The sequence below is a fragment of the Lethenteron reissneri genome, chromosome 9 (genome assembly GCF_015708825.2).
Source record: "Lethenteron reissneri isolate LAM-NWPU_2019-01 chromosome 9, ASM1570882v1, whole genome shotgun sequence".
NCBI classification, from domain to species: Eukaryota; Metazoa; Chordata; class Hyperoartia; order Petromyzontiformes; family Petromyzontidae; genus Lethenteron; species Lethenteron reissneri.
In genome coordinates this window covers 1,272,266-1,296,692 of record NC_083787.1, presented here as the reverse complement: position 1 = coordinate 1,296,692, position 24,427 = coordinate 1,272,266, and the positions used below count along the sequence as shown (strand labels likewise).

The 24,427-nt window shown below is 44.8% G+C and overlaps 2 protein-coding genes across 5 annotated transcripts in view; one reads left to right on the top strand and one right to left on the bottom strand.

Moving 5' to 3' along the window:
- Nucleotides 1–345: 345 nt before the first annotated feature.
- Nucleotides 346–19,983, bottom strand: PIGN (phosphatidylinositol glycan anchor biosynthesis class N). 3 transcript variants are annotated; one of them, XM_061548603.1, is made up of 30 exons: nucleotides 19,896–19,983; nucleotides 18,853–18,935; nucleotides 16,989–17,225; nucleotides 15,389–15,510; nucleotides 14,872–14,970; nucleotides 14,659–14,765; nucleotides 14,414–14,538; nucleotides 14,127–14,257; nucleotides 12,913–13,029; nucleotides 12,720–12,760; nucleotides 12,536–12,595; nucleotides 11,436–11,528; nucleotides 10,819–10,871; nucleotides 10,573–10,651; nucleotides 9,866–10,048; nucleotides 9,117–9,253; nucleotides 8,373–8,472; nucleotides 8,161–8,253; nucleotides 7,922–8,013; nucleotides 7,692–7,806; nucleotides 6,871–6,979; nucleotides 6,265–6,367; nucleotides 5,575–5,677; nucleotides 4,844–4,927; nucleotides 4,673–4,728; nucleotides 4,463–4,538; nucleotides 3,751–3,824; nucleotides 3,265–3,307; nucleotides 2,938–2,990; nucleotides 346–2,748 (listed from the first exon to the last, which is right to left on the bottom strand). In XM_061548603.1, the coding sequence occupies exons 2-30, from the start codon at nucleotides 18,900–18,902 to the stop codon at nucleotides 2,628–2,630; spliced, it is 2,856 nt and encodes a 951-aa protein (XP_061404587.1). In that variant the 5' UTR covers nucleotides 18,903–18,935; nucleotides 19,896–19,983; the 3' UTR covers nucleotides 346–2,627. The 3 variants fall into 3 exon arrangements, with proteins under 3 accessions (XP_061404587.1, XP_061404586.1, XP_061404585.1); XM_061548602.1 differs by lacking the exon at nucleotides 19,896–19,983 and adding an exon at nucleotides 19,650–19,678; XM_061548601.1 differs by lacking the exon at nucleotides 19,896–19,983 and adding an exon at nucleotides 19,439–19,623.
- The window catches only part of LOC133340407 (RAB11-binding protein RELCH homolog), a 27,035-nt gene continuing 22,497 nt past the window's right edge, over nucleotides 19,890–24,427 (top strand). For both annotated transcript variants that reach the window (XM_061548600.1, XM_061548599.1), the window contains exon 1: nucleotides 19,890–20,692. In XM_061548600.1, the coding sequence (XP_061404584.1) occupies nucleotides 20,050–20,692 (643 nt within the window). In that variant the 5' untranslated portion in view covers nucleotides 19,890–20,049. The remainder of the gene's footprint in view (nucleotides 20,693–24,427) is intronic.

Here is a 24,427-nt window from a genome sequence, read left to right as displayed (position 1 = left end):
GCTGTGTTCATGCTTTGGATCTTGATGATTTTGAATTCTTTATAAGATTGCTCAATTGTACACTTGGGAAGTTCATGCAAATAATGTTTTCAATCCACCAAATGGCGATAACATTGAACATTCATCTACATTGAGCTCGGGGTGGGAGGGGTGTTGTATATATGTATTTTCAAAAAATATATATTAATCTGCCTTTTTTTTATTTTAATAATTTTGCCTCCTGCCTCGCCACACAAGGGACAGCTGTGGAGGTCATAAAATGTAATTTAAAGAAACCCCCATGCAGGGGGGCCAAGGAGATTCTGTGGTAAATTCCAAAAGTGACATCAAGAGGAAAATGCCATAAAAGAACAACACGTACACCGGACAAACAGCAGGGGTCACGGAGTTCCCCAGACAGTGAGAGCCAGCCAGGGGCGGGGTTGGGCATTGCGGGCGGACTGGGGTTTTAAAATACAAGAGTAGAATTCGAAGTAGCTATATCTTCAACCTCAGGATATCAAAATATAACTTGAGAATAAGAAGCACGGATCCCTGGCGATACAGATGGGGAACAAAGGTTAATAAAACCCTTGGAATACCCTTGGTAACAACTATTGTATACAATAAATATTAGTTAAGCAAATTTTAGTCATTCGTTTTCGTTAATTGCATAACCTTACCAATGAAATTGATGATACACTAAACATTTATAAGCATCTATGTTACGAATCCACACTCAGGAATACTATTGTGTTGAGATTTTTCTTTTGATCACAAACTTGACCGCGTATTCATTGATGTCCCATTAGCCAATTGATAAGCATCTGTTAGGAAAACAGGCACACTGCCGCACACTTGTTCCAGGACATTTCGTTAATTGCATAATCTTACCAATTAACTCATTTATGACACACTAGACATAAGTATCCCATCGTCGTGTGGGGTCGCGCTACTCTTGAGGGGTAGCCTATTGTTCTCATTAAAGCCCATTAGCCAATTGATAAGCGTCTGTTAGCTAAACATACACTCGCACATTGTTGCGGGACATTTCTTAACTACATAATCTTACCAATGAATTCATTGGTGTCTACTTTTGTCTTGGGCACATGTTTCTTTATGACTGTTCATATAAATAGTGTCATTATTTATTTAAGGACTTCCTATCGCCGTGTAAGGTCGTCCTACTCTGAGAAATTATCCGATTGTTCTGTTGCTGAGTTTTAACAAACCTAACTATTGAGGGTTAATTGTACGGATCAATGATTAGGGCATCTCCCGGAGTACTGTGTTGACAATTCCGAGCATAAGTATTCGCATATTAGTGTTTTTAGATATTAAAGTTGCTTAACACAAGAGTCTGAGTGGTTCCTTCTGAATTGTAAGAACTGTATCCTGCGGTGAGATCTGAATTTTGAGACCTGACATAAATAGACTGAAACAATCAGTAAAAGTTAAAGCGAGAATCATTGTATTATCACAATTGGTAATACACCCGTGACAATGACGCCGAGCCTAATTAGCACAATTGCATGTATTTGCATAATTGCATTTTAAAATTACATCTTTTATTATTTTTAAAGACTATATACAACAGGGTGACATGTCCTGGCAGGAGCGCGTTCGCCACTTGTTCGGGTTCAAGGTTTGCACTGAGTAATAACCACAATACAGCAACAGTGCTTCCCAGTGGACCCGAAAGATCCCCTGACATCATTTGCAAGAGGAGGAGGTGGCTCTTGTGTGCCAGTGTCAGGGGTGCAAATTGGAAATTGCCTGCAAACTCGATTGTGATGACACATCGCAATCTTGGCCCCCTACTGGTAGGTTAATGTCCGTTTGCAGGCCAGGTTTTGGGTCAACGTGTGTGCTCAAAGGGGGGACCGCATCCACTGGAGGTGCATCTTTAAAGGCCGCTGGCTGCGTGATGTAAAGCGCTCGTGCGGCAGCACCACCCTGTCGCATCGGGTGCCAGTATCAGAACCAAGTAATCGCAAAAGCTTGTGTCCACAAACGTTCCTCCCTTTTTAGGTGCAGTTTTTTTCCCATGACAGTTATTGAAGGCTTTTAAGTGGCCGTGCATATATACGTTTCCATATCCAACTCGTTGGCGACGTAACATGATACTTTAAATCATAAAGAAACTGCCCAGTGCATCCAACGTCGAACTCAAAAAAGGTGCAGATACTGAGTACTAATGTGTATCAAAAATGATTTGTACCAATTTTATTCATTTCTTTTAGGCCAGAGTACAAAATGCTTCATTGTAAGTCCGCTTATTTAAATAAGTAGGTCCCCATTTAGAATGGTATAAATACAAAATGTTTACAGCACAACATTGGCGATGCAATTACAAAAATCATTGCACCATGATAACAGTGAACATAGGTCGGTAACCAAAAATATTTACACGGCGAAATGTGCAATCTTAAGAGTCAATTATTGGGGCGATACATTATTCCAACAGGCTTTTACAAATGCTCCAAGTGAGCAGAGTTCTATAAAAGTGAAATAGCGTCACGTGCTTAGTTTATATATGAGGACGTTATGACAATGTTCGACTTCAAAGTCGTGCACATTACTGACTAAAACATTTGCAGTTAAACCCATCACGAAATGAACCCTTAAAACCTGGAGCTCACTCATGGCTAGAGAATCTTGACGTGGTGGTTGTGAAATGCAATGCATTTTCTCGTCAGGATGTGAGCAAGGCCATTCAGCAGCATGAGGAAGATCGTTGTTAACATCACAATCACAAAGTGGCTGATGCTGCAGAGAAAGAAAATACATTCCAAGGGGTAAGAAAATGACACACAAAAGGTGCACATTGCCATTTACAAACGAAATTGTTGCTGAGAGTGAGTCACAATGCTCAATGTTATATTGAACAGTGGTGGGTGTAGAAAAGTAATGTGATGGCAAGAGGCTGCTGAGATTAAAAAAAAATGAAATAAAAACCTTGTTCCAATGTCGAGCCAGCTTCCATAGTCTTGTACCAAAAAGAAAAAATGCTGGAAAAATTATCAAAATTTGGGTAAGACAATACAATGATGGATTTAATAAATATTTCAATGCATTTGTACCTCGAGACACCGAATGTGATATATTGTGACTTTCTAGTGAATGTTAATGCTTCATGGCTTGACAACAGAATACATCCTGGCTAGTATTTATACATGCACACAGTTTATATTAAATATATGCCGCGAGTTTTAAGGGGTGTTTTAAGTTGTGACGAATGATTATAACAGTCTGATGGTAACGTGTTCTTGCTTTGGTACTCACCACAGCCATAATATCAGACAAGATGAGCACAATCAGGAAAAGGCTGGAATTGGGCAGAATAAAATGTGGTCACAAAACAATTCAAATCCAACCTAATACATCAACCCAATCATTTTATTTAACTATTGTAGTTAAAAATAACAATAAACATGACCTTGGGGTCATTGAAGGGACATCTCATTGCTGTTTACATGTTCTGCCGGTGGTCACGTGGATTTTTATCCAGATCCTCCGGTTTTCCTCTGCACATTTAGAAACATGCATTTTGAGTATTTGGCTGCTATCAATTTCCACATAATAACCAACTTCGCGTCTGAAAAATAGCTACATAACTCAGTGGGCCTTGCCTGGTAAAATAAAACACGTTTAGTTTCAGTGTCTTCCCTGTGGCTATGTTTATTAATAGTGGCGGCTCTCAGGTATACACGACAATTGCAAATATGTAAAAGTGTACTCGTGTAGATGTAGTGGTGTTCGTTACATTACCTCTTAGAAGAAAGTCGCGTGCAATCTTGAACAGCTTCAAAAGCACACATAACTACGATGAAAGGAATAAGGATCTGGGGGGGAAATAAGACAATAAATACGGTAAGATGGTATCACCAGTAACAATTTTGCAAGCATTTTGATATTGTCTAATCACTTAAATGCAAAGTAGGTAGCTAATTTGTCCAGAAATTTGGGCTGTAGTAAATCACCCCCATGGCAAATCAATTGTCATTATTCGGTCACATTGTGATTCAATCTCGTCTGTCAACATTATGGTGAATGTAGCGACCTCTAGTGGCTATAAAGGTGACGTGAACCCATCACAAGATACAAATCGAAAGACATTGCTTCTTACAAACACGATTAGATGCATCTATCGTGAGCTTAAGCATTAACATGAATTGATAAAGAGTTGTTTGTTACAGCCTCTACTAGCGAACTGTCGAAATTAAATCTTACTCCTGTAGTCTGGGAATGTCTAGTTGCTGTGCTAAATCATGTTTTGACCACAAATGGTTGCCGAGGGAATGCTGCGTCATTATATTATTCCCACTACAGTTTGTGTTATGTAAATAAAAAGGTAATTTCCTGCACCCCCCCCCCCCCCCACCGGCCTATTCACTGTCTTTGTACAATGACCTTTAGTCGATAAGAGGAGAAAAAGCAGCCCATGGTTGGTGTGCAGAGGTTTGTCGTGAAAGGGACTTACCTTCCACATCATGAGTGCGCCCATCAAGAAGGGGCTGAACACTGTTGTGAAACAGTAAACTGATGCAGGGTCAAAGCTAGGAGAGAGCAAAGAACAAAATATGTCTTCACTTTGATTGACATCGTTTGCGATATTCGTCGTTCACCTTTTAGGGAACGCATCCCCAACGCAAACCGGTGTATGACTGTAGTTGCCAGGCACAGTAATTACCTGTTAATGGAGGCGATGTTTCCGGTTCCAAAGAAAGCCGATATAATAAAAAACACCTGTTGATGAGAGTCAAGAAAAACAATGGTATATCGAAAAGGACGTGCATATTATGAAGTGCTCTTGTGTTCACGAATCAAATAAGACGCGTGTGCAAGCTTGCTCAAAGGATACAAAAAAGTAACCCCTTCGGATGTCATCCAGTTTGAGATGTCTCCACGTGTCAAAGGCAGACGAGGTGAAATCCATTTTTGATAACTGATGAAAAGCAATAACATAACAAGAATTATTGTCTTGACCTTATGGCGGTTTAGCCATCTTGCCTGTTATGTACCTAAGGAAACCTGCGTAGTTTTCTGCAACGTAAAAAAACAATCGTTTGGCATACCTTTGCTCACAAATTTTACCAGTGTGAGCAAATATGATAGGACATTTACATAGTTGAAGAAATGTTGTTGAGCAGTTTACCACTCTCAACGGTGACTCAGGGTCGCAATTCAATTCAATAATCAATTATATTGTATCGTTATTTAAGTCTGTTTATTGTTTTTCTATCTGATTTCAACAGTTTTGTTTACTGCATTCGTCACTGCAATATGACATTAGCATGTAATTTGCTTATAATTTACACGTATTGTTAAAAATAAATTCTCACACACACGATTCCATGCACGTTTCTAAATGTGGAGGGAAAACCCAGAGAATCCGGAGAAAAATCTACGCGACCACGGGGAGAACACGCAAACTCCAAGTGTACAGGCGTCAGGATCGGGATCGAACCCACGACCTCCTGCATACCAGGCAAGGCAGTTAACACCTCGCCACTGTGGCGGCCCGCGTTACGGCTTAACGCACAGTGTAGAAACATGTGCCGTGTGGTGGCGGCGGAGGAGTCGTCGCGTCACCTCGCCACGAGGTGCCAGGCCCTGGAGCCGAGCCGTCCTGGCCTCCACGCACACCCAGGCCAGCATGAGGCCCTCGAGCGAGAGCGTGAACAGGGCCTCGTGTCTGCAGGCTCCGTCAAGGAGGCTCAAGGGCCGTCGCATCCGAAGGGGGGTGGTGGCGGGGGTTCGTGTGATGCCTCAAAACTCACCGCCATCAAAGGACTTCACAGTGGTCTGCCTACAAATGTAGCTGTGATAGAACAGTGTAATAAGTACTGCCGTGGGGGACTATGGTGAATAAAACAAGTAGACAATTGTAATTTTATACACGTAAATATGCAATACGTTTGAGTCCATAAACATGGGGGTCTTCTGAACAGGCTACGCGATCTTGCTAGATGGCCGTTGCCTACAAAATCTGCCAACCCAGTATAATTTATTTAAGGAGCCTAACTCTGCTGATGAGGCCCAGAAGGCTGAAAATGAGTTTGCTCCCTTAAACAATTACTGCTGGAAAGGAAGTCTGGAAGGATCATGTTGATGAATTAGTACAATATTTATGTTTTACATGGAGATGGACGTTTCTCTGCTTATTTATGTATGTGTCATATATATGCCCACAGATGTAATTGAAAACATAAATTGGTGTTGAAAATTACAAGACAATTCCCACTGAATGTGCTGCGCAATAATGCGCCTTCCGAAGGATACGAGGTGCTCATTAGGAGGTAGGGGGACATGAAAGCCAGGTACACGCTGAGCAGGCGGTGGATCACCAGGGTGGGACTCAGCATTGGCACCAGAAGAGACGACCCTGATGGCATGGCAAAAATAACGCATTTACGTTCAAATAGAAATGCATGGTTTCATAACAAAAATTCGCAGCTTTTTATCAATCTATGCAGGATGAACGACTCTCCACATGTCAGCCATGGAAGTTGTGTAAACACACTTCACCACGTTGGCTAGTGTGGGTTTGTGTAGGGAGTGTTGAGGACTGGTTCCCATTATCACTTGCCACTGATGTGAGCTGTGGCCAGGTATTGAACTCAGGTCTCTGAGTTTACAGAGCAATAGGCTAACCAGTGCGTCATCACACCTTCGAATGATTAGTAAATTGTTTTTAGCAATGCACTGTTCATAATTAAAAACTATACACTCTCACGTTATTGTCAAAGGGCAGCTGGGCGTGATGCTGGCCACAAACCCTCTCGTGTGCTGCGCCGACCTTCACAGGTGCTCGCTAATAACACCTGCACCAAGTCAGTTAAGGCTATACAGGGGATCTTTGTCTTCATTGTGCGTGAAAAAACTGACCAAGCGTGGCCCAGCTGGTGATTTGGTTGAAGAGGGGCAGGCCCTCTTTTGCGGCAAGACTGCCATGTGTGCTGCTCACAATGTAGACCGACATCGCCACACTGCACATCTGTCCAGAGACGAGAGAAGCATGTCATCCAAAGACGTACATCAACATTTATTTCAGTGCCAGTGAGCAGTGTTAAAAGGCACGTATTATTTTTATGTCATTACCTCTGTTCACTGAGCAGTTACACACTCGAAGCGTGTGACATTTAAATCAAATCTTATGCTCATAATGCATTCATAAAATATTTTTAGCAAAAACGCTTTATTTATATGTGACCATTCTATACAAAAGTTGCTTCCATGTAAATGGAACGAATAAGACAGAACAAGGTAAAACAATCCAGACATTTAATACAAATCGAGATGTAAAATAGATTCTTGATTGAAATCGTGGCCCTGATTTTGTGACGTCATCAAATCGTGGGGATGGTAAACTCGTGTAGTGGGTAGTTTACAGTGCTGCAAACTGGTGAAGGAGCTGCTCCAGGTACATTTTGTGTACCCTCTACATTCAGCCCATGTGGTAAATGGAGACTTGCGCATGTAAGTGATTATTAATAATCGTAATTTGAATCTCTTTGCCAGTCTACTGCTGAATGAAGACTTCCCAACGCTGCCGTGCGTGAGGATTGTTTGACCATACTTCACCACGCTGGTCAGTGCTGGATGGATGAGGCCCAGGACTGGTTCAGATATTACTCTCCAGTAACATTAGCCCTGTGGGCACTGTGTACAATGTACAGCTTCGTCAGTTTTGTCACATCAAAGCCTACTTGTGTCAGACATGTGGCGGTCTGCCACCATGAGAAGTCAGACGTTTTCAACACCCGATGGAGCGCGAGCATCAACAGTGCTGACAACAGGACGGTGAGAGCACCGGCCAGCACTCTGAAAGGTGGACAAACAGCATTTTCAAAAGATGATCATTGTGAACACGTCGATGTCAAAAGTCGCTGCAGCGGCCCGTCTGCACACGGAGTTCTGCTGACGCGAGCAAACCCACACGAGGGAGATGTTGGCATCCCTCCCCACCACCGGCAGCAGGGGGTGGATGGCCAGCAACAGGCAGGAGAGTGACCAGCTCCCAGACACGAGCTGCAGACAGGATGATAGAGACGCCAGCGAATTACAGCAAGCACCGCCACTGTCTCGGAGATTGAACATCTACTATAGATTGTTCTGCTCATAGCCTTTGGGTTTGAATACAGTATTGAAATGTTGGGTGGGCTAGGTTTTGTTCACCTTGTCTTTAGTCCAGAGGACAGTCGTAAAAGGCCACACAGCCAACGCTACGAGCCCCACACTCAGCATCTCGCGGTAAAAGAAACTCAAAACCTGCAAGGATTCAAGGCACAAGTATACATTTAAAATTAATTTGTGAAGAAACCTGCTGCTGCTGCTGTGTGATATAAAAGCCTTACAAAACCGAGGGGAGTAATTTAATCATCACTCACCATTATTTCAATTCCACTCACTGACAAGAGCAAACCTCCGAGCAAAGATTTGAGGCCACAAAGCCGCAATGTCGTCATAACCTTGCGCCAATCTTCCGTGCTGCGGCCGGATTTAAAGAGAGAAATATTACATTTGTTAACTGTGGATCTTTTCTTGGATCATTTGAGCCAAATGAGGCTTCTGATCCAGATGGGTGGGCACCCTTTTGAACTGTTCTGGGGAGAATGCATTAACCATTATGTCCTTATGAAAGTCTCATGCTGCTGTGTATTCAATCTGAAACCTGTTCCTCCTAAACCACAGAATGTTACCTGATATTTTTCACTTTACTCTTATGGGTTCTAAAACTTTTACCTACCGCTGACCTAGAGAAATACAATATATATTTTTTAAGGACAATGCAAAATTGATAATAACAAATGAGATTGTCCTGTATTGTTTACAATGGGGCAATGCACACAGCAGTGTTGGATGGTCACGTTGCTTAAACGTTAACTCGAGGGCACCTCCGATTTGCGGTTGGCTACGTATGGTGCAAAAGAAGTTCAACATATATACATATGCAAAAAAGGCCGTGTGCTTTATACACCTTTTGTGTGATGTCTGAAACACATGGTTTTCCAGCCTGCACTATTTATTCTGTTCCTCATCGTTTACAGATCTCGTTAATGTGTGGGCTGCACGCATGCATTGAGCGCGGGCGTTTGGTGACACGGTGACACCGGCGGGTTGCGCCTGCCTACCTTTGGGTAGCAGCGCCCCAGGTGGCGACGGGCAGCAGGCAGTAGACGTAGTGAGTCCACGGAGAGAACTTCAGCAGCAGGAGCACGACGACCGCCGCCCCAACGGCGAGAGCAGACGCCGCGTGTATGTCTCTATGCTACACGAAAATATCACAAACCAGCCCGTCCCATTTCAGTAAGGCACTACAGAGTAACTACAGCAGATTACCGCTCCAGGACACCTCCAAACCATGACAAGTTTCTTAATAATGTTAAGTTAATGTATATCTTAATATTATACACTGTTTAAATACAGTATGAATTGTTGAGCACTTAGAACAATTGGCTAAATTTGTTTTACATTAAAAAAAGTTTGGTATTTGTTATTTAAATGCATACACCAGGGAACCCCACCCCTGATGTTGAGGACCTGCTTCTTCTTATTATTGTGCATGGCTTTAGTGCACAGCACATGAGAATCTATGCTCAAGCTTGAAAGCCACACGATGGCTTCAGGTGAGTGAATTGCTGCTCCTGCTGCTGCTGCTGCACCTCCGATGAATTTGTGAAGTTCCCACAGCGCGCTCTAAGGTTTGGTCAGGGTCTCCGCAGTCACATTCCGGGCTTTACTTGATTTCCACTTATTAAGGTGGTAACCGGATCTGGCACGGGTAGTCTATGTATGTATGTATGTTGAACTTCTTTCGCACCGTAAGTAGCCAACCGTGCTAATCGGAGGTGCACACGCTATGCGTGCGAGAGGTACGCACCGCTGTGCCTGCACTGGAGGACGTCAGCACGCCAGTGTGCTTGCGCAGCACGAGCAGAACCACATAGCTGATCCAGCCCAGGAAACCGAATGCCACGCTGGTGCCCAGGAAGGCCCGGTCATAGGTGTGGTAATACCGCAGCCCGTCCAGCGCCACGTCAATCAGCCCCCGGCAGGCACTGACCTGCACATCGCAGTAGGAGGGAGGAGTCTGGCACGAATCCTGGCCGTCGTGGGCCTCGCAATCTTGCCAAACACTCCGGTCAGACATTACAATACGAGAAACCCCCCTGAAGGTTTTACGGGATAAACAGAGGACACTGTTTGTATATTTACACGATCTAACCCAAAAAAACTCTATTATGGATGATATTTTGGTTGCGAAAGCCTCCTACGTGTTAAACAAAGGACACTGCTGCCATTGTTATATTTAGATTTGACCTTATACAACTCGTGTCATACTCATTCGTGAAATTGGCCAAGCAACTCCTGAAAGGGTCCTGAGACTCAATAAGGCTTGGTTAAGTAGATGGCATTGTTGTTATTAATTTTATATAGACCAAGAGAGGGGCCCTTTGCCATACCTTTAGTTAAAACTTTTCTTAGGAGACCTGGCTGAAGAGGAAAAGAGCGATCCAAAACATGACTTTGCAAATAAAGCAAATACAGACTGCTGCAACATGAACACATTGTCAAGCAAGGACGTACGGCTTCTTGAAACTTGCGCTGCTCAATGTGGGTCCTGGTCACTGCCAACAAATCCTGCCACCTGCTGTCAGACAGAGGCCTGAGGGTTCAAGAGCCAGGGGGTGGAAGGGGGTAAACCAAAACAGCAGTGTCTCAACAGCACACATGGACAGTAAAATACCTCGCATCACGCTCCATTTTCCTTCAACAGTGAAGAATTAGTGTGAGAAAGCCTTTTAATAATGTAACACTTGAGGAGAACATTACCTGTAAGGTGTGAAGAAAGGGGACAGAGTTTCCTTCTTCTGATTCATTTTCAGCTGCAAAAGTGAAAACAAGGAATCGAGTAGTCATTACTTCGTTAGCACGATTGGCCATTTACGATACCAAATAATGTCAACATACATGCATACAATCATTAAATAGACACACATTACTTAAAGCAGGACAAGTTTAAATTTCGATTTAAAGCTTTCGTGACTGCAGGGATTCATCTTCTTGGTTCTTTCGGTAAAGTCACGTAGAATGGAAATAATAAAATAATAAAAATAAAACATAATTAAATCATTCTCACGACGTTTCGGCCACAACGCAAGCAGCCGCGGAGAAACAGGTCTGTCGAGAAGACAGAGTCTGACTCTGTCTTCTCGACAGACCTGTTCTCCACCTGAGGACGGCTGCTTGCGTTGTGGCCGAAACATCGTGAGAATTATTTTATTATGTTTTATTTTTATTATTTTATTATTTCCATTCTACGTGACTTTACCGAAAGAACCAAGAACAGGACAAGTTTGTGCAGCTTTCCCAAATTACATGGACTAGTTGACAAAAAAGCACTATCCCACCCAAAATACACCAAACACCCTGTGTAACTTTCCACTGACCTGGAACTGCTCCAATATTGCCTGAGCATTTGCAAATATGTTCTCTGCCTTAAAGAGCTCCGAGTTGTTGAGGTAGCCCAGAGGCAGAACGCCCTGCCAAACACATCCCATGCATTAAAACACGCTCGCACGGTCGCGCGCACAAGCACACACACACGCAGGTGGTCGGGGGGCTCAGGGGTCAGAGCACTGAGCCGGTACCTTTGAGATTCTGCGTTAGAATCTGGGTAGGCCATCTGAATGTGCTTTGTGAAGTGTAAAAAGTCAATGATCTCAGCCTGGCCACCAATGACTGCACAAAAAGTACATCAAATTAAATGTGACTTTTAACTGAATTTGGCTAAATTCTCCAGCCCTGACAATTGAAATATATCGGTTTACTTGCTGTGTGACAAACATTTCTCTGTAGCAGTGTAGGAAAGTGCAGTGCTCTCTGACGTTTGGTTAAGAGAAGTAAACTCCTGCTGGCTCTTCTCCAGCACGAATTCAAATAGATACAATTGGGGAAAAAACTGCTCAAACGTGGCTTAAATTGGTATTATTTTCCTTTAAATGTGTCTGTAAAACAATGACAGTTGCACTACTTGTGTGTTTTAGTGCTTTAATCAACTCACATTTTCACACAAGCCACGCACTTGAAAACATTCCAATTCACAACCTCTGAGAAATACCATTCCTTTTTATCTTATACTAACGGACCTAATCTGCTCAAAACAACAAGGGATAAAACTGTAAAACAACCATTTATTCAGATTTAAAGCTTTCGTGACTGCAGGGATTCATATTCTTGGTTCTTTCGGTAAAGTCACGTAGAAGGGAAACAATACAATAATAAAAAATAAAATACAAATATAAAAGCAATATTTTTAAAATTATTTAATTGTTTCCCTTCTATGTGACTTTACCAAAAGAACCAAGAATATATATAATCATTTATTCTATTATAAATGTGAGACATTCACAACTGGTCACGTTTTACAATTACAGAGCTGTACCACTTGCGACATCACTCACTACATGCTTGCTTATAGCATAAGGAAAAAAGAAGTGGTAATCCAACTACGCCTTAGTTTGTCTGTGCTGGACTACGCTGGACTCACCACTGAATTGAGAGGAAAGGGAATCCCAAGGAGAGAAGTCATAAGAGGCGCCACATCAGCCTTTTGGAGACATAAACAAAAATCTTCAACTGCATAACACAAATGAAATGAAATTTTACGTTTCACAAACACTCATAAACCAGTACATTAAAACAAATGGTGCTCTCAATGAAAATGTAGTCACCTGGTTCACATCCATTCTATTAAGGTGGCCAAGACCCCAATCTGAAATAAAATTGAAAAAAAGTTTGGTACAAACTTCACAACTCGTGTCCGATGAGTCAATGATTCCTTTTGCTCTGACAGGCGTGCACAAGCAATTCTTGCTAGCATGGAGTGCCCTGCAGAAGAGTGAGAGCCAGACACATCACGCTTACCTTGTGAGTGAGTGTCTGTGTGTATCTGTCCACCTGGGGGATGTGGTCTATTTACCCCGGCACCCCAGGCTATCAGCGGAGTGAGAGTCTCAGACGGGTGCCCGGCGCCATGTGACCCTGCGGTGGTAACCACGGTGTCACGCGTTGAAGGGCTGAGCATCTACATAATACACAGCTAACCTGTATGCATGTATGTATGAATCACAGAAAAAACTGAACACATTCTTTCAATTCTTATCAGGCCCTAAGGTATAGAAACTCTTATCCACTCTACCACTCTGGCCTATGTTCTGTGAAGAAGGGCCATTGCCAAAAACGTTACCTCTTAGATATTTTTACTTTTTAAGGCAGAATTATTTACGAATGTGTCGATTTTTTTTTTATTTGTGCACAACTGCCAACGCAGCATCACTAAATAATGTGTAGGCACGTATGTATGTTTGTTTATCCAGAGTAACTCTACTACTCCGCTCCACCAATTCCAATGAACGGGTAATCATTAGAAAGTGTATTATTTGTAGTTACATAGAAAAGGGGTAAAATGTTTTTGTTTACCATTGACCTGAAAATACAGGTAGTTTGGCTCATTGGCCCCAATGCTGCTTATCGGCTCCACCATTTATAATGGATGGTTTGAAATGTGACACAAACCACATTACAAAATAATACAACGGGTGGCTCTGTGCCATTAGGGAGGAGTGGGTGCCAGTGATGAGTTACCCATCAGCGTGGTCCCCTCCCCTCAAAAGTATTATAGTTCCATTGAATCGCAATGGGCTTCTCAATAGAATATAAATGTTTGAATTGAACAGAAGCATGTGATTACATTGGTCCAGAAGGCTAAAATTGGAAGGCACGGGCTGCTCACTGACTGATCTCTGCCATGACTAATTTTTTGAAAAACCTACTATCCAGTGATGTTCATTATGAACATACGTCATTTCACAAACTCATGTCAGCAGTGGTGCAAAATTACTGAACGTGGTGTGAAATCCACTGCGGGTCGTATGCGGTTATATTCTCTGACTAAGGCTGTTAAACAGTAATGCATGACGAAGGAAGTTTGGCTACTCCGTTGCTTATTGAATTCCAGGTCTATTATCGTGTACTTGGCAAATTTGTTAAGAGCACGCTATATTTATGGTGTATATTTCAAGTTGCCTTCTGTTTGTGCGAAAATCCAGGAGATGTCGTTATTATTTTGCACAGCTCACCCCAGTCAGTCATGCCGTGATCAGAAGTAAATACGTAAGCGGTCTTTTTGTCATTGCCAAAATAATCTTCGATTACAGACACAATCTCTTCAATCCCGTGATCCACACTTGCGATATTATCCAAGTACTCCCTGCAAATAAATACAAAATAAATACGTGAATAAAAACGGCACCACGTGTGCACTCGCCATCGATGCAGGATTTACGCGACGATGAAACAAAAGGGAAGTGTGTCGTCGACATTTCATCCACTGAGATGTCACGCTGAGAGCGAATGTTTGATGTACCTCGATGCAGGACGATGGGCGTGACCATTTGTGTCGAGTCCCAGAAGATGTAGAAAAAAAACGATTTTATCCTGGGACAGCTGGGCGGCCAGCTTTTCGTTTGAGGATGCATCTTTTAAAAAGCTCTGTAATGGTTAACACATTCACACACGGTAAATTTAACCGCGAATGCACCGTAGGGTTACCATAAAACTAAATTTGCGCTCTTTTCTAAATGGGGGGGGGGGGGGGGGGGGGGAGATTACCTTGACATGATCGAAAACCCAAGTGTCCAATTTAGAGGCGTCTTTCGAAGCAAAATCTTCCTTCTTTGCATCGTAGGAAAATGTGTGAACGTGATCCCCACTTGCTCCTGTAATTAATCATAAACAACTTGAAAGACTTCCCAGCACAGGATTGTACAGTTTTGTCAAATAGCCGTTTTTTTTTTAAGATTGTGTGCTGCAAGCCTTGTTTACCTTTGGCAAACATGGGCAGGATGTCAGGGCTTCCCCATGACCAAGTGAATCTGCTCTCGTTAAAGACGGAATCAAACTCCACTGGGTTTTCTTGCCAACCTGCGCGAGAAAATATTACATCAATATGAATCAGATTTTGTAAATAGTTGTGAGCGAAGCTACTATGAGCTCATCCACTTGCACATGGACAGTCGGATTGTCAATCCACTACTCAGGGCTTCCCCACACTGTACGGGTCCTGGGGGTTATTTTACTAAACTGCACCACTCTGATCAGTGGTGGTTGGTGAGGGCGTGGAGCATAGACGTTGGAGCATAGAAAAACAGTACAACGACAGATTTGGTTGCACTGTCCTCTGCTGGCCCCAAATGTAGCACTGCGCAATAAGATTTACTTTCTTTTAAAAGGGTAGTGTAAATATGCAGCCAATAACTAGTGTTAGATGTTTTAGCCCGTGGAACTAATAATGCTAAAGAATTGACTTAAATTGATGTGGACTAAGGTGCAGTGTTTGTACCCTTAGCCACAGCACTGACATCCTCGTAGAAACCAGCAATGAGGGCCACGTGTCCCGGCCGTGACTCCGTAGGCACTCGCGTGTGGGAGATGCCCCAGCTGCCAAATTCCTCCATCACTCTCCTGCATCATATATCGGTTTGCACAACAAAAGCGATTCATATAGCAGCGTGTTCCACACATCTGCAATCTCTGGCGAGCTGTGAGCAAGTTATTAGGCATGTTACAAGCACCCTGCGCTTCTCGCAAATTCTTACGAGTCACGATTCTATAAAAAGGTAAAGGTGCAGCCCTGCAATGCCTTGCTCGTGCCACTACTGGAGGGTGGTCTTCACTAAAAGTTTCCTCTCGAGTTACTCGAGAGGGAACTTGGTCTCATCTCCCTCAATGACCATCTTCTAAGAGGTGATAGTATCCACACTTTACACCACAACCACCACATGTGACTTGCATAGCAATGGTGGTCTACCCATTTGTACTGCTGGGTGGACAGAGGCGATGTGGATTGAAGAAGCTTACAACATCGTTTCTGACCTGCCAGTAGAATGAACCGAACCAGTGTCCTCTGGATTACATCACAATATCATCCCCATGATAGCCAACCATGATAATTGGAAGTGCAGGGGAAGAACAACAAACTAAACACAAAAAGCAGTTCTAAAGAAATTAGTTTTCAATCTAGATTTAAAAGTGCATCGCTCCAGTGGCTTCCTAATATCGGAAGGAAGAACATTCCAGACGGCCACAGAAGCGCATCTGAAAACGTGCGATGCAGTGACCGTCTTTGTTCGATGGTTAGCCAAAAGCCACTGCTAGGATGATCGGAGTTTGCGTGATGGTTTATGCTCCTTGACGAGATCAGCAAAGTATTGCGGTTCATTTGTAGCAAGCACTTTGTGTGTAATGAGTGCGACCTTGTAGTAATGTGTTTGTTCTTATAAGTAAGTGATGAAGGCAGGATAGTGGAGGTGAGGTGGATGGCAGGAAGAGCCGGGAATGGAAATGAGAGATGATCACTGGATCGGTTTATGAATGGTTCCTATGAAACCACAAAGTCGATATTTAAACCCACTAGGACTAAAAGTCTCATTTTCAAGGGGAATCTGTCACAAACCAGTACCATACACATGAGAACAAATTTAGAGTGATGAACAATATTCAACATTAAACAACATAAAAAATGTCCGACAGCAATTAATAATTCAGCAATCTAAAATAAACGAAAAATATTTCCAGCGTGATTCATTTTAGCTGTACTATGTGAGGGTATGGAGTGGTGGTCATGCAATGGTTCATTCATTGCACTATGAAGCTGTTGACCCGAGTTCAATTACTGGCCACGGCTAATATTAGCGACAAGGGATATATAGATCGATCCTAGGCACCCCCATCAACAACCCGCACTAATCAGCATGGTGAAGCATGGTCAAACAACCCCCATCAGTGGCATAGCCTAGTGAGGCCTTCATCCAGCAAGGGATTCACAAATACTGCAGGTCAAAAGTGCATCCTTTACCAGTGACCAAATAACAAGTCAAATTCCCATAAAACGTCCGAGGAACATCAAGGACAAAAATAAACAATGAGCTCCATGTCCTCACCGCAGGTAGGGTGCACGGCTCTGTCCGAGGCTCACGGGACGGTAGATGGAGTCTGCCCGCAGCCCGTCCGCCACTAACAGCACCAGGCGCCGGGCGGGCGCGGGGCCTGGCGCGGCGTGGGGGCTGGCTCCATGCACCAGCGGGGAGCTGAAGTAGATCTCGAAGATGGAGGCGAAAAACACCAGGTGGATGACAAGCGCCACCAGGATGAAGCGACGGTAGCGCACGTCGGTGACACTGCGACACGGAGTGGGGTGAAGTTTCAGGTTGTTGTATTTGTTTGTAAGTGGTATGTGTTCTCAGTGTTTCCCTGCCAGCCACCAAATGCCACACCATGTTGGCTCAGATGTTGCTTGGATATACAGTACAAGCTCTGAGCAGTCCTCTCAGGTACCATGGTGGTTGTACAGCGTGGGTTAGCAAATATTGTCTTCCTAACTGTTAGGTTGGGGACCGAGGCCAGATGGTAAGAGCAGGTCGGGTGTTGACTTTACAAGAATAAAATGTAAGTTGAATGTCAGGTTCTACAGGGGGCCTATTTGGCAGGCAATTGCATGTATTTTATTGTGATTTTAATGTGAACATTGTTATGCCACAATGGGACAATCAATGGAACATTGTGTACGTGGACAGCCCTTAGTCAATCCACTACTGAATGAGGGCCTCCCCACACCACCCAGGTTGTGGGATTTATTGTCAGTACAGGTTGGTAAAAGGGGGGCATAGGCCATGAAGGGGAGTACGGACGTGGAACTATAGTGCAGCGCAAGAATGGATTTTGATGCACTGCCTGCAATCAAAACAGCCTGTTATTATTATAGCATTATAATAATTACTATAATTATCATGCTGTAATTACCATCAGGCTCATTGATTTACCCAGCAAAGCCTCACTAAGTCTCATGGCTCTTTTTTTCAGGAGGGTCCTGCCAAATCTTCATAGTAGGTAGATTCGAATCGAGTAATTTGCGGGTCATTTTTTCAAATTTAGCAAATCTGGCGGATCACGAGGCCGACACTCGATGGCCTACTCTTTGAAATGGCGTCACGAGATACATTTAAATTCCACTGTGAAACGGATGGCGCGTGTTTGTACGGTTAACAAACCCAAAGTAATGTATGTTAAACTTCTTTCACACTGTATGTAGCCAACCGTGCTAATTGGAGGCCGCTGGATTAGAACCAGGAACCTCTGAAAAACAAGGGACGACATCCACCGCTTGGCCACGACACCCCGCCAAGCTGCACGCGTGGTGGTCGCCCATACAATGGAACGTTACAAGTTTTTAACTTCCAAAAAGCTAAGTGACGGGATGGCATGAATATCCATCCCATATCTTCCTCCACAGCACATCTCTGCCTTTCATCGCCTTGCTGCCTGGTCAGTATCTAATGGTAACACATTCCTGCGGAGGGAGCTGGTAGGAAACGTTGGGTTGCTCGGTCAATGGCCTGCAGGGTCAACGGCGGCGTGGTGTATTCCACAAATATGCCCAACTGTGAGGGTGGGCACAAGCCGGCGTGAGTAGGTTAAACGTTGAGTTTTATAAGGGCACCACGGGGTGACCAGCCCCTCCCCACCCCTCCCACCCCCCACCCAGCTCCTCCCTGCACGACGGACGGACACAATAATCCCCTGTGGGCTGGTGTAACCAGGAGGTTCCTACCAGTAAAACATCCACGTGTGTGTAGAGGTGAGCACTGGAACTACAGTCTGCATAGGAGGGCCCATCGGTGCAAACGGCACATTTGGGATATCCGTGTCAGTGACGTGTGTGCACGTCTGTGAAACGAATGAATGAAAAAGTGAAATGCAAGTGAATGTCATTATCACTGCGTTATGTCCAGCAATCTCCTACGGCACCTGCCATCCTGCACAGGTGCCCGCAGACCCACGCTGGATCTGGGCAGCATCTCTGGGAGTGGAGCGTGGGACTTTCCGAGGACCTAGGAATACAGAGACATCAACACCCGGAATCAGGGACCATGTGGGGAATGTGGACACGGGGAGTGTCTGGGAGGTGGGATAGGTGGGTCTGCTGCTACGGGGATCAGCAAACATGGGCAAGCGGACACGGGGATCAGGAGACTGAAGACGCGGAGATACAGGGACACGAGAGACACGGACAGGGGGCATGGGACACAGGGATACCGATGACAGTGACACTGAAATACAGGACAGGTGATAGAAAGTTCGAGTGGGACAGGTGACGGAACACAAATACACGGGGCATCGAGATACAGAGGGGCAGAGAAAGGTGACATGTTGACACAACACATTGACACAGTGACACGGGGACAGATACACGCACAGTGACACGCAGACATAGACACAGGAGACACTGGGCACGGAGAGCATGGCATGGATGAGAGAGACAGAGAGACAGAGAGACACGAAGACAGAGAGACACAGAGAGACACAGAGAGACGCGTGGGGGACATGCCGGGACCTTCTTCCACGCGTGTCCCAACCCGGAAGAGCGGGACTGGGACTCCCAACCGCTCCGAGGCAACATTTTAATATATTTTTTTACTTTACAATTTTTAACGTGAAAAAATGTAAGACGCGTTAATTACGACATTTAATCCGAAACGTAAAGTCACGAATATTTTATTAAATATTTATTTTAAAAAACATTTCAGGAACCAGGAAATCGCCACCTGGGGTGGTTGGCCGCCGACAGTGAATCCACGCGATTAGATTCCGTAAATCAGATAAGCACAACGCGGTCTCCCATTGGACGAGAGCGTTGACAGCCAGCGCTGGGGCCCCGCCTACCAGCCCCAGATTAACCAATCAGCCTCGCGCGTTAACATCGGTGTCGGAGCACTAGCCAATCGCGTGCCCGCGTTGGGTCAATACGCGCCTACGCGCTGTGGGAATTCAAAGCGGGAATCAGGCCCCACCGATCCGCGTTCGCTGGGCGTCAGTGGCGGCGTCTCCAGCAGCACGACGACCGCGACGACCGCGCGTCTTCGTCTATCGCGACGAGAGCGTCACGACGTGCATCGTCACCACACGCGACAGCTGGAAGCACTGCCCCGATGCCCATGGGTCGCCATGTCCACGCCTGTTAACCCCTTCGTGAGCGACTCCGAAGAGGAGGAGGAGGACCAGCAGCAGCAGGTCCCGCGCCGGGACTCGAACCGAGACGACGACGACAGGGGCCAGGACCTGACCCCCTCTTCACGGACCCTGTCCCCGTCCTCTTGCTCAGCTGCTGCTGCTGCTGAGACGCGGGCATCCCAGCGTGGCGAGGAGATGGAGTCAATGGAGGAGCAGTCGGGGCAGGGCAATGTTCAGGGGAGTGAGAGTCAACAGGGCCAGGGGAATGAGTGGGAATCTGGGTATGGGCAGGAGTCGGGCATGGAACAGGGTCCTGGCAAGGGCACGGGCTTGGAGCGTGGCCACGACCAAGGCAATGAGAGGGACCGCGGCCAGGGCCACGCGTCGCGCCCGCTGCCGCTGGACGTGGTGGCGGCGCAGCTGCTGCGGGACCAGCTGCTGCTCACGGCGCTCGAGCTGCACAGCGAGCTGCTGGAACGCGACCAGGAGCTGCCCCGGCTGCGGGACTTCTTCTCCAACCCCGGCAACTTCGAGAGACCCGGCCTCCAGTCCCAGCAGCAGCAGCAGCAGCAAGTTCAGCAGCAGCAGCAACAGCAGCAGCATCACCTGCAGCTGTCTGTCCAGCCCACACACCTACGTGAGTTGAACAGGACACCTACGTTGGTGTGTGTGTGCAGGCTGCTGGCTCGTGGAATTGTTGCACCGAGGTCGTCAGTGTGGGTTTGGAGGCCTGGACTTCATCCAGCAGTGGATAATATTGATTGTTAGTGGAGGCGGATTGAGGTGAACATCTGTGTAGTGAAATGTTGTCGCGTTGTGTTTTCCCTGATCTCGGAAGCTCTGTCAGGGTTGACCCTGCGTCGTGCTGTGAGGGGTGACCACCATGCGTGCCGGGTTGTTGTTTAGGCTACTGAGGGTCTGCACAGAGGGCACTGCAGCAACATCCATGGCTGTACCGTACGCCGGGAGCGACCAACATCCAACCCACCACACGGCACGTGGAGGCCGTCATCCAGCAGTGCATTGGCAAAAGTGCTGCTGATGTGTTATGCTCGGTCTGAGCTGGACGAGCCATTTAACTTCCCACATCTTCACGCTTGAGCACCCATGCGTCGTGTATTCACTGGTGGTGTACTGTGACATCCGTCTGGAAGATAAATGGGCTTAGAGTTGAGGCTGTATCCCCAGCTGTAACCGCATCATGCCAATTAAAGTAAGCTGTCGAATGGACACACGTGGTAGTTGCTGAACCCTGCTATTAAGAAGCTCTTAATGAATAGGGGTACACAGTATGCCTCTTGGGTGGATTGTAATTAACGTCACGTTGAGGAGGGATTGTTTTGAGAAGCAGGTGTGCTTTGGGAAGATGAACCGGGTGGATGAGACAATCGACGAAATGGCAGTCAACGAAGGGAACAGCGCCAGGGGGAACGTTGCCACAGATGAAGCGGTGATATTATCTCGTGTGCAGGAGTTCTATGGATGGCTGTATCGTGAAATCGTGAGAAAATGCGATGGCTTTGAGATACCTTCATCCGGCGGTGGATAGATCATGGATGATGATGGTGATGTTTGGAAGTGACCCAAAGCCAGATCTTGGCTTTTGCAAGAGCAGACCTTGGGAGTTGGTTGTTTACTTTATGAAAACTACAAGATCCAGTCGGACGAAACGATTTTTCGGGTCATGATGATATTTCCGGACGAGAGTTTGAGACTTAGGCTCCACAAGTTTCTCAGTAAGCCTTTCGCCATCAAATTGTTCTAGACGCAATTATATTACAGTATGTTGAAAGTTTTTTTTGCCGAGAGTTCTGGTTATATATATATAAATCTGTAAGTTATGCATCAACAGTAGTTATTGATGCTTCACTGTAAATGTCACAATCACGATTTCCAAAACAAACGTTCGTAATTTTCAGCTCCAGTAGGTTTTGTGTGTTTAAAGTCGTCATGATCGATCTGCTGCTGGACGAAGGCCTCCCCAAGCCGTTGCCATCTCTCTTGATCTTGTAATAATCCACCTGAATCAGAATCCACCTGAATCAGAATCTTTGTTGAGCTATGAAGCTCTTTTTCACAGACGATACCCGCACATGAGTGGATTTCATTGCTCCATCTCCTTGGGGGATGCGACACATTCCCTCTGTTAGCTGCCACTCTTTCATTGTTCTCAACCATAGATGTGCCTTGTCATTTCGATAAGTAACTTGTGCGTTTGATGGAAATTTCGTTGGAGATTTTCCTTTATCCAATGTAAGTGAACATAACCGTTGACCTTCGTGTTGGCCGCTCCCTGTTGGCCTGGTTACGCTATGCAACTTGTGGGTCGTTTCATTCGATGAGGGTTTTGTTGGGTTTCATGAGCGTCTTAGAATTTTCATGTAGAGTCCTTCAAAAACCTTACGCAAGAAAAGCATCCGCTGTTTTACAATAACCCGTATGTATGGTGGATTTTTTGCAACTGCTCTCATTGGCATTCATCCTCTGTATGGTGCAGATGCCATTTATTGGGTTAAAACGAGATGTAACTTTGAGAAGTGGCTGTACTCATATGATTCATAAACATAAAGTGAGATTCTTTTACCACGTGTCGTTACTGGCGTGAGTTCTGGGATAGGCATCGGCTGACAAAGGTAATCATTCAGAGACAAAGTTGTCGTGTTAGCATAGCTCAGATGTACTTGAATTGTTTAAAGATTCAAGCCTCCAGAGTTAAGAATATGAATAGTTCAGTGAAAATGGGTAAGGTGATATGGTACAAATTTTTGGAAACTGATTATGCTTAGAATACTTTTGACATTAGTTTTGTGTCACATCAATACAGGAATTGCATCTTCACATGAGATTAGCAGGGGACATTAGGTGAGAGACATTGTGTTACAGAGTTCATAATCTTTAAGTACAGTTCCTGATGATGTTGATAGTGATAACGATGATGTGGAACTCAGGTAACCGAATCATGGTAAAATAGGCGGCACGTGATGTACAGATTGTTTATTTGGTTACGCCTCCGCTTCTCCTTTGGTCATATGGAATAAATCGATTTAACAACACACAAATGTAGGTACGTATGTGGAACATCTTTTGCACCATTCGTAGCTAACTATTCTAATCGGAGGTGCGAGGGAAGGACAACAAACTAAACACAATGCAGTTCTCAAGAAATGAGATGTGCTCCTCACATGCATGTCATGTGACCAACACATTTCATGTACCGTACGATGTTCTGAGCCTTGTCAAATTTAATGTGGTGGTCACATGACGTGTATGCAGTGTTTTATGGGAGTCATGCCTTCCTGCTGTCTGTGAGCACGCATTCGAATGTTGGTATTTCTGTTTGTTTCCGCCCTGCATTCATTTTCCTGCTGTGGTGGATTTTCACACAATTTACAGAAAGTATTGGATTTGAACCCATTGGAGAAAACTTGAGGCTTTATCAAAAGCGTGTTGAAGGGGCGCAGGAGCTGTGTCATTCTTTCCAACACAAGGACTGCCATTGTATTACTGTAGAAGGTGGGGTCTCTTTGCCTGCAGTAATTCTGCCAACAAAAGCATTTACCTGAGTATCTTGTTTTGCTGACATCATTCCCCCGCGCTTCGCACTGTATTGTCTTTATACAAGCATAGCATATCTACCTCCCCGCAGTGTGAAAAGGAATGTGACACTGCATCGGTATGTGTTGCATGTGACTCATGTATTTAAAGTGCATGTTACACACCTTTTAGTTTAAATTAGAACTGGGTGGAGTTGTGTGGCTATTACGTAATCGTATGCGACTGTATTTGATGTCTAGCTCATTCTTTATTTGTAACTGTGGCCTTTACAGAAGTTTTAGGTTATTTTCTGAAGTTAAAACAAAAGTACGAGCTCTGTTTGCACCACGTGTCGTTCGGCCATGATGTCCGACGTTTCGCTTCATGTTCTGGGAGAATTTTCAGGATTTGGAATGTAGAACCTCCTGGCACATGGAGTGAAATGTCAGATATCATGCCGAACAACACGTGGTACAACCGTAACAACACGTGGTACAACCGTAACAACACGTGGTACAACCAAATAACACACCAGTGAGCCACATAGCACAACTGTGAAAACCTGTGGAAAATAACATACCGTCATGAAACAGTCGCATTGTATCATGTTCGGTGAAATTCCAGATTGTTTATTTGTTTACAAGTTGTTGGATATTGGCAACTTGCACCATGGGGCAGTTTGAAGAAAGCACAACAGATATATAATTACGGTCTATGCATCCAGAGAAAAAAATATCGCCAATATTTAAAAGAGAGAAACCGTAAGCTCTTTGCCATTGCAATTGCACATTTGGTACTCCATAATAGAGGTTTTTTGGGTTCGATTGCGTAAATATAA

Excerpts from the sequence above, each read along its gene's own strand:
- PIGN (XM_061548601.1), bottom strand. The coding sequence starts at position 19,504 with ATGTTGCCTCGGAGCGGTTGGGAGTCCCAGTCCCGCTCTTCCGGGTTG. Across the intron at positions 18,936-19,438 it reads TGGGACACGCGTGGAAGAAG|GTCCTCGGAAAGTCCCACGC; the intron begins GTCCCGGCATGT and ends CTGTATTCCTAG. Across the intron at positions 10,652-10,818 it reads CCTTTCTTCACACCTTACAG|GCCTCTGTCTGACAGCAGGT; the intron begins GTAATGTTCTCC and ends TTGAACCCTCAG.